This window comes from Lepidochelys olivacea (genome assembly GCF_965140295.1).
Source record: "Lepidochelys olivacea isolate rLepOli2 genome assembly, chromosome: 2".
In the NCBI taxonomy this organism is placed as follows: Eukaryota; Metazoa; Chordata; order Testudines; family Cheloniidae; genus Lepidochelys; species Lepidochelys olivacea.
In genome coordinates this window covers 187241274-187257756 of record NC_140412.1, presented here as the reverse complement: position 1 = coordinate 187257756, position 16483 = coordinate 187241274, and the positions used below count along the sequence as shown (strand labels likewise).

Genomic DNA, 16483 nt, shown 5'->3' with positions numbered 1-16483 from the left:
GAAAACCACTTCATCAGTCCTTGAGTGAATGATTCCCAGCCAAAGGGATTAATAGGGTGTAGGCCTCTTCCTAGATGGACTGTGCTCTTTCTCTCAAATCGTTTAGCTCTTTATTTAGATTCTGCAGTGCTCTCCTGTCCAAAACAAAGCACGTCTTAAATCCTAGTAGTAAAGCAAGTGCAAACATGTTGTTTTGTTTAACAATATAATGCAATAGTTAGAGGCCTGAATATGCACTAATAATTTTTGCATATGTCACTACAAGAAATACTGCCTCATTCATGTTACTTTTTTAATGCTTTTACACAAGGAAATGAAAACCTCTGTTTCAAATATTTTATGTACTTGGAGTGACAGAAAATATTAACGCCAACTTGCTACAAAGTACTTTCTTTTCTTTAAAAAAGATTACTTATTATATATTATTATTGAGTTTTCCACAGTAAAGATACAAATACATTATGTAGTGTTGTCATTCCTAAAGATTTGGGCCTTAACTTCTCTGTGCCTCAGTTTCCATATTGAAGATGATAATGCTCACGCCATAAGGGTGTTGTGGGGCTTTATTCATTCACATTTATAAAGTATCTTGAGGTCCACAAATGGTAGGCTCTACAGAAGTGCAAATTATTATTTTTAACAAAGAATAACTAGTTCCTTGCTATGCAGAGATGTTTTTAATGCCCTTTTCCATAACTCCAAACTGCTTGCCTACAGAAAGACAAATAGAGAATATAAAAGAACTGGCAATGTTTGTTTCTTGCACCTTTATTGACTTGGATACTTATGTTTCAAGTGAGCGAAATGCAAAATAAACTGTCTTCCTTCAGAAGCTGCTGAAATCACTTCACAGTTTGCTTGAACGCCAACACAGCTGTAAGAAGGAACTGTGAATTTGGGAATAGGAGCAGCAGTTATTCCAGCTAGCTGTCATCCCACTTTTGGAGGTTTTTTTGTCCTTAGTAATTCACACTTCTGAAGAACTTGATATTTTTTTAATCCTGGCCACAGTGACTATTGCATTAAAAATAAACAGAGCCTCTTTCTGCTTTAAATTCCTTTCACTGACCACAGAGGATATAATGCCCTTTTCCCATCTGTACAGAAGATTGCAGCAATATCCAGGCTGAGAAACAAACTTGGGTGTGCTGTGTGCCCAATGCATAAATTCCCAGACAGAAACTTGGTTAAAATCTAGTTAAGGTTTTAAACTATTATTTTGTAGTACCATAATTTAGCATGACACTTCACAGAGAGAAGGAAAAACAGTCCCTGCCCCAAACAGTTTAAAGTTTACATCTGACAAACTAGAAAATGAACATAGTGAACAAAGAATGGGAATACAAAAAAGAGAGAGGAGAATTCAAATAAATGTGTTGAAAACAAATCTTATAAATTCTGATTTTTAAAAACTGAGAACGAGGCACAGCCGGTCAGAATTTTTTCCAGTTCATTGTTTTTCTGTTGGAAAATGTCATTAATCAAAACCATGTTCCACAGGAATGTGTAAATTTCAACAAAATTTCATTTTTGGGGGAGAAGGTGGAAATTGAAACTAAATGTTTCAACCTGATCAGAACAAAGTGTTCAGATTTTTCATTTCAAAACAACATTTTGTTTAGAAAGTTATTTTATTTTTTATTTTGTATTTAAAATTTTAAATAAGTCAAAATCAAAATGTTTTGATTGTCCCAAAATTATGTTTTTATTTATTTATTGGAAATTTCATTTTATGGGAAATTTCAACTTTTTCATTCTGATTCGGAATATTTTTTTCTAAAAATAAGTTGGAATTTCACACCTAACAGAAATTCCAATATTGGACCAGCTCTAGCAGGTAGGTAAAAAGAAGAGTAGGTCGTGCAGGAACAAAGGTCAGTGGTGGAAAACAAGGCAAGAGAGGTGGGGAGGAGGAGCAGCATATGAGAATCCTTGATGCGTCCGTCCAAATTTAATGGATATTTTAATGCATCCTTAAAGAACATTCTGCTGCATTTTTAATCTGAGTTTCCTAAGGGTGTGTCTGCACTGCTGCTGGGAGGATGCTTTCCAGTGCACGTAGAGACAGACAGACTAGCTCCACTCAAGGTAGTGCACTAAAAATAGCAGTCTATCAGCAGCTTGGAGTAGACACCTGAGTAGAAACCCACCTGGACCCCTTGAGTACCAACTCAGGCAGCTAGTCCAAACCGCCACCCATGCTACACTGCCTTCACTGCTATTTTTAGTATGCTAGTGTGAGCAGAGCTAGTGCCTGACTGTCAGCCTGTGTTGGGAAGCACCCTCTCAGCAGCTGTGTAGACGTATCCCAGGTGTGTTTAACTACAGAAAACTATTTATGAAAACTTGCTGTGAACTGTAATATTTTCTTCTGATAAGGTCTATATTTTGCTGTAATTATAGACCAAGTGTAAAAACAACATATGTTAAATGAAAAACAAGACGGCACAGTATTCTAATAAATGATTTAGCGCGGAGGGGTTTGTAACCTTTCTGAACCCAAGTGGTCTGGTTGGCAGAGCTTCTAATTCCACTAGGCTTTTGAAATTTGTTACCTCTGCTAAGATCTGAGGTATTTTTCTAAAGTCCAAAGATTGATATAACTGTAAAATTAACTACCCATCTTTCCAAAAACTATTAAGCACATGCCTAACTTTAGTCATGCAAGTAGTTCTGTTGAAGTCAGTGGAATTACTCATATTTAAAATTAAGTTTATGCTTAAGTATTTTGCTCAATCAGGACCTTAATGAGTAAACTAATCTGGATCTGTCAGTGGACTACTCAGGGTCCTGAGTTTGTAAAATCTGGCACATAACTATGGAGTCATTACTACAGCCATGTGCTCTACACTTAAATAGGCTATCTCATTACTTTTGAAGGCTCTTTGCACTATCTTAAGCAAATGAAAGGTACTATATAAAATCAGTCTGTTCTTGACAATTTCTGCTACAATCTAATTCTAGGTTAAGATGTAAAGCCTTTTCCATCCATTCCACTGTAAGTAATTAACATGTGTCCTGCTATCTTTTAATCTCTCTTAGGGTGAAGTTGTGGAATTCCTTGATGAACTCCTTGAAGTGGATGAAAACAGTGAATCCTGATGAACAAAAACAAGGCATAGTTTTTAAAAAATAAAGACCCACTGTTGTGCCTTCATATAATCATTTGTAGCTCAGGTTAGAGATACCTCAAATCTGTATCTTTAACCTCAGTCAAATGTCATGAGTCTTTCCTGTGAGATCACTGCTACACTGCACTGATCTTTTCATGAGTGTGGTTTTTCATTGTATGCTCTCAAAGTTGAGCCATATGTGGTATAATCTTGTGTTTGATTTCTTTAAAATGGTACTTTAAAAAAAGAGAGCTATTCAGATGCTCTCACCTGTCACTGAGCCTCCTTCAGTCTGCTCAGCTAAATTGTAACAGCTTGGCTAAATTCTGAAGAGGTTTTGCCAGAATATGGACCAAGCAATTGAATAGGGCATACCAACTCTCCAGATTTTTCTGAGGCATGTAATGGTATTTTGTATATGGCTTTCCCCATGATGAGTAACAAACTTACACTAAATTTCAGTGAATCAGAAGATGCTAATGCATCAAACAGACTACTCCATAATTTAGATTGTAAACTTTTTGGGCAAAGACTCTCCTTTTGTTCTGTTTGTACAATCCCTAGTAGAGTGGGGTCTTGGATCATACCTAGCGTTCCCAGGCAATATGATAATAATAAAAAAATAACTGAAATGTGCTTTGTTTAACTGACTTAGCTAGTTAGAGAGACAAGGTGGGTGAGGTAGTATTTTTTTTATTTTAATAAAATATATTACCTCACCCACCTTGTCTGTAATATCCTGGGACTGACTGGGCTACAACTACACTGACTTAACTAATGGCCTTTTAAAAACTGCTCTGAGAAGTTCCTTCTGTCAGCAGTTTTGATCTGTCTTGAAAATTGCACTAGGTTCGATGGTATGAAGCAGGAGATCAGTCAGAATTAATGCAATAAGTAGTTAAATTTCTCTTTCTCAATTTTTGCTCCTTTAGGGCCCAATCCTGCATACCTCTGCTCTCACAAGTAGTCCTTGTCCATGTGAGTAGTTTCACTGAATTAAAATGGTTCTTCTTGTGTGAGTAAGAGCTAATCAGGTAAAAAAATATGGTTTTTGTATTCTCTCATCTAGATAAGGGTTTTCATGCTCTTTAGTTTGATTGGCAATGTGCATATTTTCATACCCAAAAGGAAGTAGAGATAAAGGTATCTGTTTGAAGAACCATTTATCTTTATTAAGAGCAAACTTGAGATGTAATCATAATCTCTGTACCCATTGTTGATGGTAGATGGGATGTGATCATGAAGAATACATCTATACCAACTTTTGACCATAGGTGTGATGACTATTTGGGAAACTGAACTCCTATCTTTTTCACTAGTGTATTTTCCTTGTTATGTATATGATCCTGCCCTATAAATAAATATTTTGAAGACCATGAAAAATATTGTATTTAAAGATAATAGGTGAAATCCTGGCCCCATTGAAGTCAATGGCAAAAGTCCTATTGACTTCAGTGAAGCCAGGATATCAGGTCTTTCTTTAAGGGCTAGAACCTGCAAGTGCTTGAGATCTACTCACTTCAATGGGAGGCATGGGCATTCAGCCCCTTTTATGGCTGAGCCCTAACTCAACTATGGAGTTCCAGTATGTGCTAGTAAATTTGGAGAAGCATGGTCAGTAAAAATAACTTGAACCCTGCTATTTAGCTGAACAGTCATTACTGCACATTTACCAGCTATACGCTAGCTCCAAGCTGTATCAGGAATAAAAAAGGAAATCCACAGTTGAGGAATCATTTTAGATTGTCCGGCAATCCCTAGTCATAAAAAAAACAAAAACAAAAAAACCAAACCCTTAAAATATAACCAAAGATGTATAGGGTCAGATTCTGTCTGCTGTTTCTCTTGCTTTTCTACAAGCACATTTAGTTTGCTGCAATCTGGGGAGTGAATCCTCATACTAATCTGCTGCAGGTTAATTGTTGTTTGGACCCTGCTGACCTGTATTAACAGTTAGTTAATGCACTTTGATATAGTCTCATTTCAAAGAGGACTCAATCAAAGTTTTTCAGCAGGGTCCACATGAACAGTTAGTTCACAGCAGGCTGGTGAAGTAGATTCATACCCCAGTTTGTTGCTGAATGTTCTTTTAAGCAATCCCTTATTCCCAATTTAATCCACTGAAGTCAATGGACCAAGTTCTCTTTTGTGTTACACAGTTGTATATCCAGCGTAATAGCCCCATTAATTTCAGTGCAGCTACCCTTGTAAAGAGAGCAGAATTTGGCCCACTCTTTGCCTGGGTGCTTTAGCATATGTGGAATGTTTCAGATTTCCATACACTTCTTCTTGTGCTTCACAATGTTAGGGTTTATTTATTGTATGTTTATGCATGAATTTAACTCTGCTTTTAAAATATGTAGCAGCTTATTATAAGCTAGTTTTCATTCCACACTAAAATATACCCCTGATGGTATATGAGTGCCTGTACCCTACTGGGATATTTTATCTCCTAGAAAATTTATGTATGCTTAGTACAAGATCTTGAGGAGAGGCTGCTACTCTGGAGTTATCTCGTATCCTCTGACTCTCAAAGATGTATGGAAGGAGAGTTTCCAATCTCTCCTATTAGAAACTTGACATCCAAGGTTAAAGTCATCTGCCCAAATACCTTCTCCTCAGTGAGATTCTCAGCCTCTCCTTCAGAAATCACATGTGAGTCATATGGGGCTGTTCTGGGATAGATACTTCCATGCATGTTGTCTTGTTCTTGTTAATTATGTTTTCAGTTCTTCTCTCCCTCTTGTTGTTGTCTTTTCATAAACCTACATTGTGAGGTCAGTGGAGCATGAACTGTCTTCCTGTTACTTGTTTGTATGATGCCTGGCACAGTGAGCCTTAATCTTTGAGTGGAGCCTCTAGGTGCTATTGTAATACAAAAATAAATAAATAATAAAGTGCCTTAAAGACCTCTTCAGGAATGGATGCCCACAATTTGACTTATTGGGACTGATTTTTCCAATTTTATTTGCATCTAAGTGATCATTTTGGTCTTTTTCCCTTTAGCTTTCCCCACAATTTATTTGTTTATGATGTACATCTTTAGTTCTATCTATGAGTAGGGCTATGATTATGTCACGGAATCCGTGACTTCCAGAGACCTCTGTGGCATTTTCTGCCCCGGGGCTAGACTGCTGTCGGCAGGCAACAGCTCTCTCTCTCTCAGAGGCCCCCAGCAGTTCCCACTTGCTGCGGGAGGCTGGGCTTGCCGCAGCTGCCCAGCCACAGCAGGAGGCAGGAGCTCCCATGCAGCTGCCCACTCATGGCGGGCAGCAGGGAACCCTGCAGCAGTCCAGCCACAGTGGGGGACTCCTCCACAGCAGCCCAGCTGCGCAGGTGGGGATTAGACCCTCCTCCCTCCCCATTTTGTCCTTAATACTTTTAGTAAAAATTACAGGTCACGGGCAATAAACAACAATTCATGGAAACTTGTGACCTGTCCCTGATTTTTACTAAAAATATCCATGACAAAATCTGAGCCTTATCTATGAGTGTTGTTCTATACTGTAAACTAGGTATGTAAAAATGCATGTACCCTTCTAAAATGGCAATGATCTGTTTTCATTTCGTTCATGTGCATTTTTATGACTTTAGTAATTTCCACTACATATGGTCTCAAGCCAGTTCAATTTTAACAAGTACAGGGAGTTCTCAAGCTCCAGCTCTTTTCTAATGAGAAATAGCTGCTCTTCCAGTCCTTTAGTACTTAATGCAGCTTTTTTCAGCATTCTCATGTTCTTTCAAGTGATTTTTCCTCTGCTTCTATTGGTAAATGCCAACACTGTGTTACTGCAATAAATCTGTGCATTTCTTCTTGGGGTCAGGAGGTGGGCAGGGCAGTGCCCCCTCCCTCCACTCCTGCTCTCAACAACAACAACAAAAAATTCCTGCAAATGCCTTTGTCCTAGCAGCTTCTGCCTAGTTGGTGAGATTTTGGTGTTTTATCTTCATTTTCTTTTAATATTTATTCAAGGCTTATTTTATGCTCCATTCCTTCTCTTGGACTGCATCTCATTCAAGCTACTGTGTACATGTGGGAGTTTTGACAGAAGTGTGTTCCATATCACTTTAACATGTGGCATTGGTGCATATAGCCATCTTGCACCTCATCTTACCACCCATATGTGGGCATAACTCAACTGACCTCTGTGGTGGTCTTGCCTGTGACAGAACTGTAGTATCAAGCCTTTTATAATTGCTTGCTTTTTCTAATAACCCAGCAAGATATTTGGATGATTGCTCTTAGTCTCTCTGAGCCGCCTCCTGCTGCCCACAAGCAGTTATGTAATAGCCTGTTGCGGATTACACAAATAATAATGTAGTCAGCATTTACTGGTGAACGCTGAATGAAACTGATCCCAGAGGGTATGGTTAGCACCAGGCCTTCTGCCCCACTTAAGCTCTATGTTAAGATCTTATGTTGGACAGAGGGCTTTGCACAGGCCTTTTGCAGGATAGTGAGTTTCCTGGAAGTTTTAGCTCAAATTGGGTCACAGACTTTGGCTTTCACAGTCTAGTTCCCAATGGGTATTTGTCCACATGTCTAAACTATCAGACAGTTGGGTATAGTGACAATCTCTATTAATCTGTAGACTGTGAATCAGGACTGGACTATTAGCAGTATTGCAAGTTGGGAGTGAGTTTATTTGGCAGAGCTGTAATGAGTATTCTAGCATGGACTCTTTCTAGCTACTACAGTGCCTCACTTGCTTCTAAGTAACTTACTTTCATAAGCTTCAACATTCATTCAAATAAAATAGATAATGGTGGTGGTGGTTTCTTGTATTGTTCAAACATTAGAGTAGTTATGTTCTGAAAAGCTACTATACAATGGCATAATGGATTTCATATTTACTGTGTCTCAATGATTTCTGTATTAAATATGTTCAGTTTAGAAGGAAAAAACCTTTTTCTAACTGTCAGTTCCTGCAAATTCAACCTGGAATCTGAAAGTTAAGCTGGGTTCTTTCTCTCACACTGCCAGCAATAAAGATTCTGCCATGAAACCTTAATTAATGATTCTGTTGGGCAATTCAGAGGCAAAACAGAATCCAGTTCTCTCCCTTTCTCTCTCCCCCTGAGCTGTATTGCTTTGCAATGCTACCAAGACTAAAAAATTAATTAATAATTAAAGCAGATGTGATTCTGAATATCTCTGGGGAAATACTTCTGACTAAGAGAGTGCCATTTTTACATTCATGTTTTACAGAATAGACCCACACTCACAGATATAACTAAAGATGTTCCTCACAAACAAACTATTCCTTTATTCCGTCTAAAACCATATTAGAACATTCTGCTTTAAATGGCTTACCCCATTGCTGTAACTAACCTCCATTGCATATCCCTGCATTCAAGAAAGTTAATATTGGTGGATATTGACAGCAAAGGCGAACACAGGAAATCTGTCCCTTTAAAGGGGTTACATTAAAAAGTGATTTTTAATAACCTGCACTTCTTACAGCTCTAAATACTGAGTTACAAACAGACAAAGATGTGTTGGACTGTAAATGTACTCATGTTTATGATGGCTGCAATTGAGGGTAAACAGTTGCCTGCATATGCCAGCTACTATGGAAATATGTTTTTTAAGTTCTAATGTGGGCTGTAAACCAAAACTACTTCAGTTCAGAAAAAAATTCAATACTTAAACTGTGGAGAGAAGTAGCTGATGCCAGAGAAAACATACTCATTTAATAATGTTTGAACATAGAGCTGTGATGCAGTTTGCAGCAGGGCAGTGAGAAAAACCCACAACTAATCCTTCATTGCTGCTGTCTGAACTTTTGGTTGTCTGCCATCCTTTAAACAGCGACTTCTTTTTTCTGGTGACTCAATGCGTGAATGACCTAGTGTGGAGAGTTTAAGCTACATACAAAAAGAGATGTTAGTAAGAAATAGCCAAAAGTTTTGTAAATCAGACTACACACACCAGCAGATCGGGTTTTTGTATCTTAACTCCTCTTCAGTGCCTACAGAAAAATGTAATAAATGGAGACTTTTTTTTAAAGGAGATATTAAATTGCTTAGACTCTCCTCCCCCTCTCCTCTCTAAAAGCGTTTGGTGATATATGGAAACAAAATTCTGTTGAGTTCTTGGTTTTTAAAGCTTATAAATGCTAACCTTTGGGTAGAAGTTTCTTTGATTATTTTTGACCTCCTCCCTACCCCCTTTAATATAGCTTTTGGATTGGTCTGTTTAAATGGCATTAAGTGATTAATATGATTAATTTTTACATTTGGAAAGCCATGGAATTTTTACTTATTTTAAAATAATGGGATTATGGGAGTCAGAGCTGTAACTGCATATAACTGTTAACTACTGTTTTAAAATTGGCTTTGTTCCTATGTGTCAGTCTCTCTACCATTTATCTGCAAAAAGTGTTGGGACATTTATTTGCAGTCTGGAGCATAATCCTGTAAAATGACGAGTCATATATTTGCCTCATCAGTTTTTGTCTTAACTATTTTAACATGATCTTCCATTGATAGCACCATGTTGTTTCTTAGCATTACAAATTAGTGAATATGTAAATCCAGGTCTATACAGTTTAAAAACTGATGCAGTTTATCAATCCATCATCCCTAGCAAGAAGCCCATAAAAATCTCTCTGTAGATATGGGTACATATTGGGGGATTCCTACTACTCCATGAAGCTGTGCAATGAGGTAAATAATGTGTTGTGACATGGTCAGTAAATGTTAAGACAACTACAGAGAGAGAGTCCAGAGATCGGGGTTTTTTTATATGTTTGTTTAGGGGAGGAGAGAGCATGACCCTTTCTACTAAAGAGACTGATCCCACAAACCTTACCAGAACTAGGGTTTGCTCCTGTGAGGAACCTCATTAATTTCAGTGGAACACCTCAAAGTATTAACCTCTCTTCGTGGTGGTAAATATTTTCAGGATAGCTTGCCTCTACTGTTTGGGAGTTGTTTTTTATAGAATGGAGGACAAGAAGTAGATCTCAGAGGCTATGTCTACACTGCAAAGAAAAGCCTGTAGCTCTTGAGTCTCAGAGCCCAGGTCAATTTACTCGTCTTCACGGAGCTTGGTCTGCGGGGTTAAAAATAGCAGGGTAGATGTTCCAACTCGGGCTGGAGCCCAGGCTCTGAGACCCTCCCCCCTCACCAGGTTTCAGAGCCCAGGCTCCAGCCCAAGTGGGAACGTCTGCACTTAACCCTGAGCCCCGATGAATTGACCCAAGCTCTGAGACTTGTTGCTGCAGGTTTTTCTTTGCAGTGTGGACATACCCTTATAGAGTCTAAAGATAAGGGAGGGCGGGAGATTGATTTATAGGCCATCTATTCAGTTTCCCTCCCAGTTTCCCTTGTGTAAATCTTCTAGTGTTTTGTCCAATCTAGTTTTAAAATGTCAAATTGTAGAGCTTCCTTTAAGGAAAACACTACAGCGATGGTCACATAAGAAGACAGACTGCTCTGCCAGCTACCAGATATCACTGTCATTGTTTTTCCTGATATTCCACCTCAATTTTCCCTGTCTTAATTTCAGCCCATTGCTGCTAGTTATACACTTTTACTATGCTAAGTAATTTCTCCCCTCACTTTTGCCTTTTCATCCTTCCAGTATTTGTATTTATTATGCTCTCCACACCCTGCCTTAGTTGATCAGCCAAGCTACACATGAGAGGAAAGTTTGATTTCCTCTTCTCCTCCCCTTCCCCTACTCCCCGCCCCCCATTATTTTGGTCAGTATCTCTCTGGTAATTAAGTACCCACAAGTGCAAACAGCATTCTAGTTCAGGATGTAAATTTCAGGAGGAAAAGCCATTTTGCTGAATAGAATTGGGCTGATGACCTGGACTTAACACTTTTTGACTAATTCTAATATCAAAATATCTGCTCCAAGAAATCCTTGATAGATAGACCAGTATTTCCTCTACAAACAAATTTGTTTAGTCAGTTATTTGAACAACACCACACACTGCCATCCTTCTCCTCCCTGCCTTTGTAGATACCTCAGAGTACTATGTTAATGTACATTTTGTTCCTTTTCATGAATAACAAGCATCTGAGAGTCTCACAAGAGCCCCATGCAGTTTGTGTTTGTAACTTTATTTGTGTATGATTTTTACATCATGTACGTTTCCTGACACTAACAGTATTGACTTTGTTACTTAGCTTGTTGAGCTGTACTTCATTCAAATAACACTATGCAAAACTGTAACACTGATTTGGTAATTTAAGATTAAAAAAAGTTTAAAAATTTATGTTTTTTGCATTTATTTTGCAGTATATTTCCACACAGATAACACAGTATGTTTTAGTTGAGTTAACAGACTCCATAAAGTTACTTAGTGCTAAATCCATTGTTTAAAAAAAGTTACCTCATAAAAATATTTTACAACTGTAATCCTAGTTTATTTCATATTCTAGAACACATTAAAATCATGCAGTATAACAGGAAACACACTATTTACACAGTTTCTGTTCTTGCTGTCTATATCCAGGCAACAATACTCAACTCCTCTTGCTCTCTATAAAGTCATATTCTTTCACAAAATGTGTAGCTATATTTTTAAAATCCTGTTTTTAATTTTTGTTACCAGTATATAGGGGTTGAGTTACCCAACATGGGGCCAAAATTACTCAGAATATACACCACTGTAACTGAAGACAGAATTTGGTCCTATATGATCTCCACTGATTAATCTTTCAATATTTCACCTTTTTCCCCCTTCATGCTTTGATCTATTTAATAACTTGAGTATTTTGGCTGAGACTGCACTGTAAGGAGTAGAAGACAAGCTCATTTCTTACCTGCAGATTATTCATAGTTACAAGTACTACTTTTGTCATTAGGACAAGTAAGAACAAACAGTAAAATTTTTTTCATTCCTAAATAAGCAAAATTATTCCAGGGATGATAGAAACCATATTCTATCTCTCTCACTCCCATATTTATTCTTAACAATTCTAAATAGGATGTTATGTTGGAAGAGCCTCCATGTTTGCAATAACTGAAACAACATTGAATCTAAAAGGCAAGAGTTTTCATTGTAACAATTAGGCAAGATCTTTCTTGCCTAGGTTTGTTTTTATATTTCAAACCAAATAAGCAGTTTTTATGAACGTATGTATCTCCCACTGTTCCACATAATCTCTTTGACCACTTTCTACTCCCCTTCAGTTCATCAGAGAATAAAAGCATAAGAATGGCCATACTGGGTCAGACCAGTGGTCCGTCTAGCCCAGCATCCTGTCTTCTGTCAGTGGCCAGTGCTGGATACTTCAGAGGGAATGAACAGAACAGGGCAATTATTGAATTGTCCAGTGCTAGCTACCGGCAGTCAGGGGTTTAGGGACACCTAAAGCACAGGGTTGCCTCCCTGACCATCTTGGCTAATAGCCACTGATGGACCTTTTCTCCATGAACTTATCTCATTCTTTGTTGAACAGTTATTCTTTTGGTCTCCACAATATCACCTAGCAATGAGTTCCATAGGTTGACTGTGCATTGTGCAAAGAAGTACTCTGCTGTCTCGTAATTTCATTGGGAGATCCCTGGTTTTCGTATTAGGTAAAGGGGGTAAATAACACTTACTTTCTCCACACCGTTCAGGATTTTATAGACCTCTAACATCTCCCACCTTACTCCTCTCTTTTCTAAGATGACTAGTCCTCGTCTTTTTAATCTCTCCTCATCTGGAAGCTGTTCCATACTCCTAATAATTTTTGTTGCCCTTCTCCATGCTTTTTCCAATTGTAATATTTTTTTTGAGATGGGATGCCCAGAACTGCACACAGTATTCTAGGTATTGGAGTACCATAGATTTATATCATGACATTATTTTTCTGTCTTATTATCTATCCCTTTCCTAATGGTACCTAATATTGTTAGGTTTTTTGACTGCTGCTGCACATTGAACAGAAGTTTTTCAGAGGACCATCCGTGATGACCCCAAGATCTTTTTTTTTTTTTACCATATTTGAATATACAAGTGTACTTCAGTCATCCCACAGAATAATGTGGCAAATATATTCTACATAACATTTTTAATTCATACGTTATAGACTGTGTATTTAAATTCAACATCTGGATCAGTTGGTCTTAAAGCACTATTACTCAGAAGAACAAATTACTTTTGATGTATTTTCCTGCCAAGGGCTTTATTCCTGTCTGACTCCTTGATGAGTAAGGGGCTACTCATAGCACCTGAAAGGAGGAGTGCACTGACTATCACAGTGCTTACTTATTTTAAAGGAAGAATGGAGTTTTCTAGTATTTGTATTATCTCAATTCCAGTGAGAAAGCATTACTTCCACAAAAAAAGATTAATATAAAAAAAGGCACTTCTTTCCTAAGGTTAAAACAACACCCACCAACCCCAAAGTATCCTAATGTCCTACATGTTTGGTTAATGTGCTTCAAGAAAATTTCACAACATTGAAGAAAAGTACCTTAGTGATCATCTCTCCAAATGCAATATCACCCATTACATTAACATACTGTACCAAATATTTTTCCTCACATGATATGCCATGTAATCATTGGTTTTGGTCTACCCTGACAAATTTGGTTAGTTCTAAAAGAAATAACAAATGCCAACATATGTGGTAGCTCAAAGAGAGACTTTTGCCCCCCATCTCTTTTGTTTCATTGAGAGTAAAGCAGAAAGGTCTGACCAGTCACGCCATTGGCTTGTAACCAGACAATGTCATAGACAAAGAATTTGCTTTTATTAATTAATATGAGCAAAATGTAAATGTTGAATGATCTCCAGTTGCGCTACCAAACACATTCTTTTTTGCTGAGATCTCCAAAAAGACCCTTGTGGTAAAAATGTACAGTTTCTTTAACACTGAAATGTCAAGATATATTAAGTTGTTATTTCAAACAGCTGAACTTCCTTATGTCCCACACAGGTTTTTTTGTTTGGGTTTTTTTTGCCCCCTGTTTCCTGCACTGATGGATTTTAGTGTCCACCATTCATGTGACTTTTTTTCTTGCTTTGTAGTGTCTGCCCAAAAACAGGTAGCAGGTTAGACTTTCTGCATTTCAATCTGTTGGTGGTGATGGGGATGTCTAGCCTGACCTTTTCCATTCAATTTATATACAGAACTCTTCTGTTGCCGTTTTTTGAAACACCACACTGCCAGTATACATGCAAACAGTAATAAACATAGAACAATCACAGTGATAGCTATCATGGGACCTTTACTTGGGCTAGGACAATCCTCTCCTACACAAGGTTCAGAAGTGGGGAGAAGTTTTTCTCCTGTGCCATAAGTGAGATTTTCTTGCTCAAGTAATTCATTAGACAATGAGTCAGAAAAGACATCCCGAGTTGGTGTAGTGGTTGCTGCTTGTGTTGGGTATGCTGTTGTTTTTTCTGCCTCTGGATATGGAATGTGGTCAATGGGACTGACTGTTGTAGAGGTTTTCAATGTAGCAGTTTTCAAGGTGGGGTAGTCATGCTGTGTAGTTGTTGTAGTAGACTCCTGAGTCACAAATCCCAAAGATGTAGTTGGGTGATACCTGATCACATCCTCAGAGCCCTTGCTAGCACTCACGTTCTCGGGAGCACTTGTTGGTGTTAGTACTAACGGTACTTCTTTGATCCCATAATCACGTATCCTTTTTGGGGCTGCCATGATCTGTGTTAAGTCCTTGTCTGGAGCTGGATTACTGTTGCCTGCTTTTCTAACTTCAACATGATTTGGTTGATCAGTTGTAAGGATAATGTCATCTTCTGTTCCCATCGATCCATCAACCTTATCCTCCTCTTCGTCATCCTCCACTGCTTCCTGAGTTACAGGGTAACCATCTAACCAGGATTCATCAGTATTGGTGACTGTATCTTTCATTGCCTTTGTATCATTGTTCACAAGAACAGGTCCAATGGGGAAATCCTTGCTGTCATAAATCATTTTGTTGCCAGGTTCATTATAGATGGTTTTCACTACAATGTGGTTGTTGCCATCAGAAAATTGTGTTTTAGTGGCATCGTTTGTGTCTTTGTCAGATTCAGGCTCATTGAAAGACTCTGCAGGGAACCAAAACAAGTGTTTTTGGCTCAGCAGTGACACAGGTGATTCAGTTGATGCCTTGCTTCCTTTCTCAGTAGAATCTATATCCTGAGTAACATCTTTGCTGCTTCCAACTCTTTCTGCCTCTGTATCTTTAGGGTGGGAAAACTCCTGCTCTTGTTCCTCCACCCCTTCCTCTTCGCCATGCTCTTCCTCATGCTCAGCCACAGGCATCGATCTGTCATCAGGAAAATTATCTTCATAGTCAATGTGTGCCTCAGTTTCATCTGAAAAAGTTTTTTAAAAAAGTTTAATTTGGTAGAAAAAACACTGGGCTCCTGGAATGAGGACTTGTTGTTATGCTTTGAATTAAGTGTTGTGCAGTGGTGTCCTTTAAAACATGGCTTACCATATTTTACATGTAGTTCTGCCTTTCCTTGAAATATAAGTGATCACCACAACTCTGATATATTATAGCAAGTTATATACAGTGTGGATAAAGTTGCTACAATTTTAACTTTAAATTTACTGACTTTCCAACACTCTTAAAAAAACACACACAATTTATTATGCCCCCAGTTAAAGTTGCATACATGTTTCCACTCTAAAGAGCCTTTTCAGTTGCTTATAATTTTATCAAGTGTTCACCTTTTGGACTGTTTTCCAACTCTGCTCCCTGAGGGCAACATTTTTAAAAATTTGAGCAAAACAGTTCAGCCATTTTCAAGCAGAGGGGAAAATGGGAGGAAAAGAGACTGTTCTGCTTTTGTTTCAAAAGTTTCAAATTTTTAAAAATAGTCCTAAATATTTACAGGAAAATATTCCCTGGGACACATGCCTTCCAGTGGTCTGGTGAAAATTAATTTTTATTTGCCCAATTTATGAAGGTTTAAATATATGTGTGTGTATAATGTCGTCTATTATGCATAATTTTTATCATTTTTTTTAATGACGTCCCAGTGTTCCACTGACACTGTGCTTGTGCATATGTGAATTGGTAGGAATTTCTCATCCATATGTGATCTGGAAATTGACTGATGTATACATGCAAAGAGGTAAAGTTAAGGTTTACAGGCATTTCCTGATCCCTGAGTGTTTTACTTTGAAGCCTTACACTGCCAACACTGATATTTCAATTAAATGTTCTCTTAGTGTTGGGATTTAATATTACCAACCATAATACCTCTTTAAAGCTTTTTTCTGGGAACTATATTCCATTGTCAGAAACTGCTTCCCAATGATTAGCACTGCCAAATTTATAAAAGTCAAACCTGATGCTGTTTTTATACCAAATATCAACAAGACAAAGGGATGGTGTTGAAATCCTGGGCCTGTTGAAGTCAATCGGAGTTTTGCCATTGACTTCTAAAGGGTCAGGA

General features: G+C 37.9%; 2 protein-coding genes across 2 annotated transcripts in view; one reads left to right on the top strand and one right to left on the bottom strand.

Annotated features, from left to right (window-relative positions):
* The window catches only part of CRTAP (cartilage associated protein), a 32171-nt gene extending 26141 nt beyond the window's left edge, over positions 1-6030 (top strand). The window contains exon 7 of the mRNA XM_084618680.1: positions 3043-6030. Within this exon, the coding sequence (XP_084474806.1) occupies positions 3043-3102 (60 nt within the window). The 3' untranslated portion in view covers positions 3103-6030. The remainder of the gene's footprint in view (positions 1-3042) is intronic.
* A 110-nt stretch (positions 6031-6140) lies between these two features.
* Positions 6141-16483, bottom strand: part of SUSD5 (sushi domain containing 5) — a 79038-nt gene continuing 68695 nt past the window's right edge. Inside the window, exon 5 of the mRNA XM_084618673.1 lies at positions 6141-15391. Within this exon, the coding sequence (XP_084474799.1) occupies positions 14118-15391 (1274 nt within the window). The 3' untranslated portion in view covers positions 6141-14117. The remainder of the gene's footprint in view (positions 15392-16483) is intronic.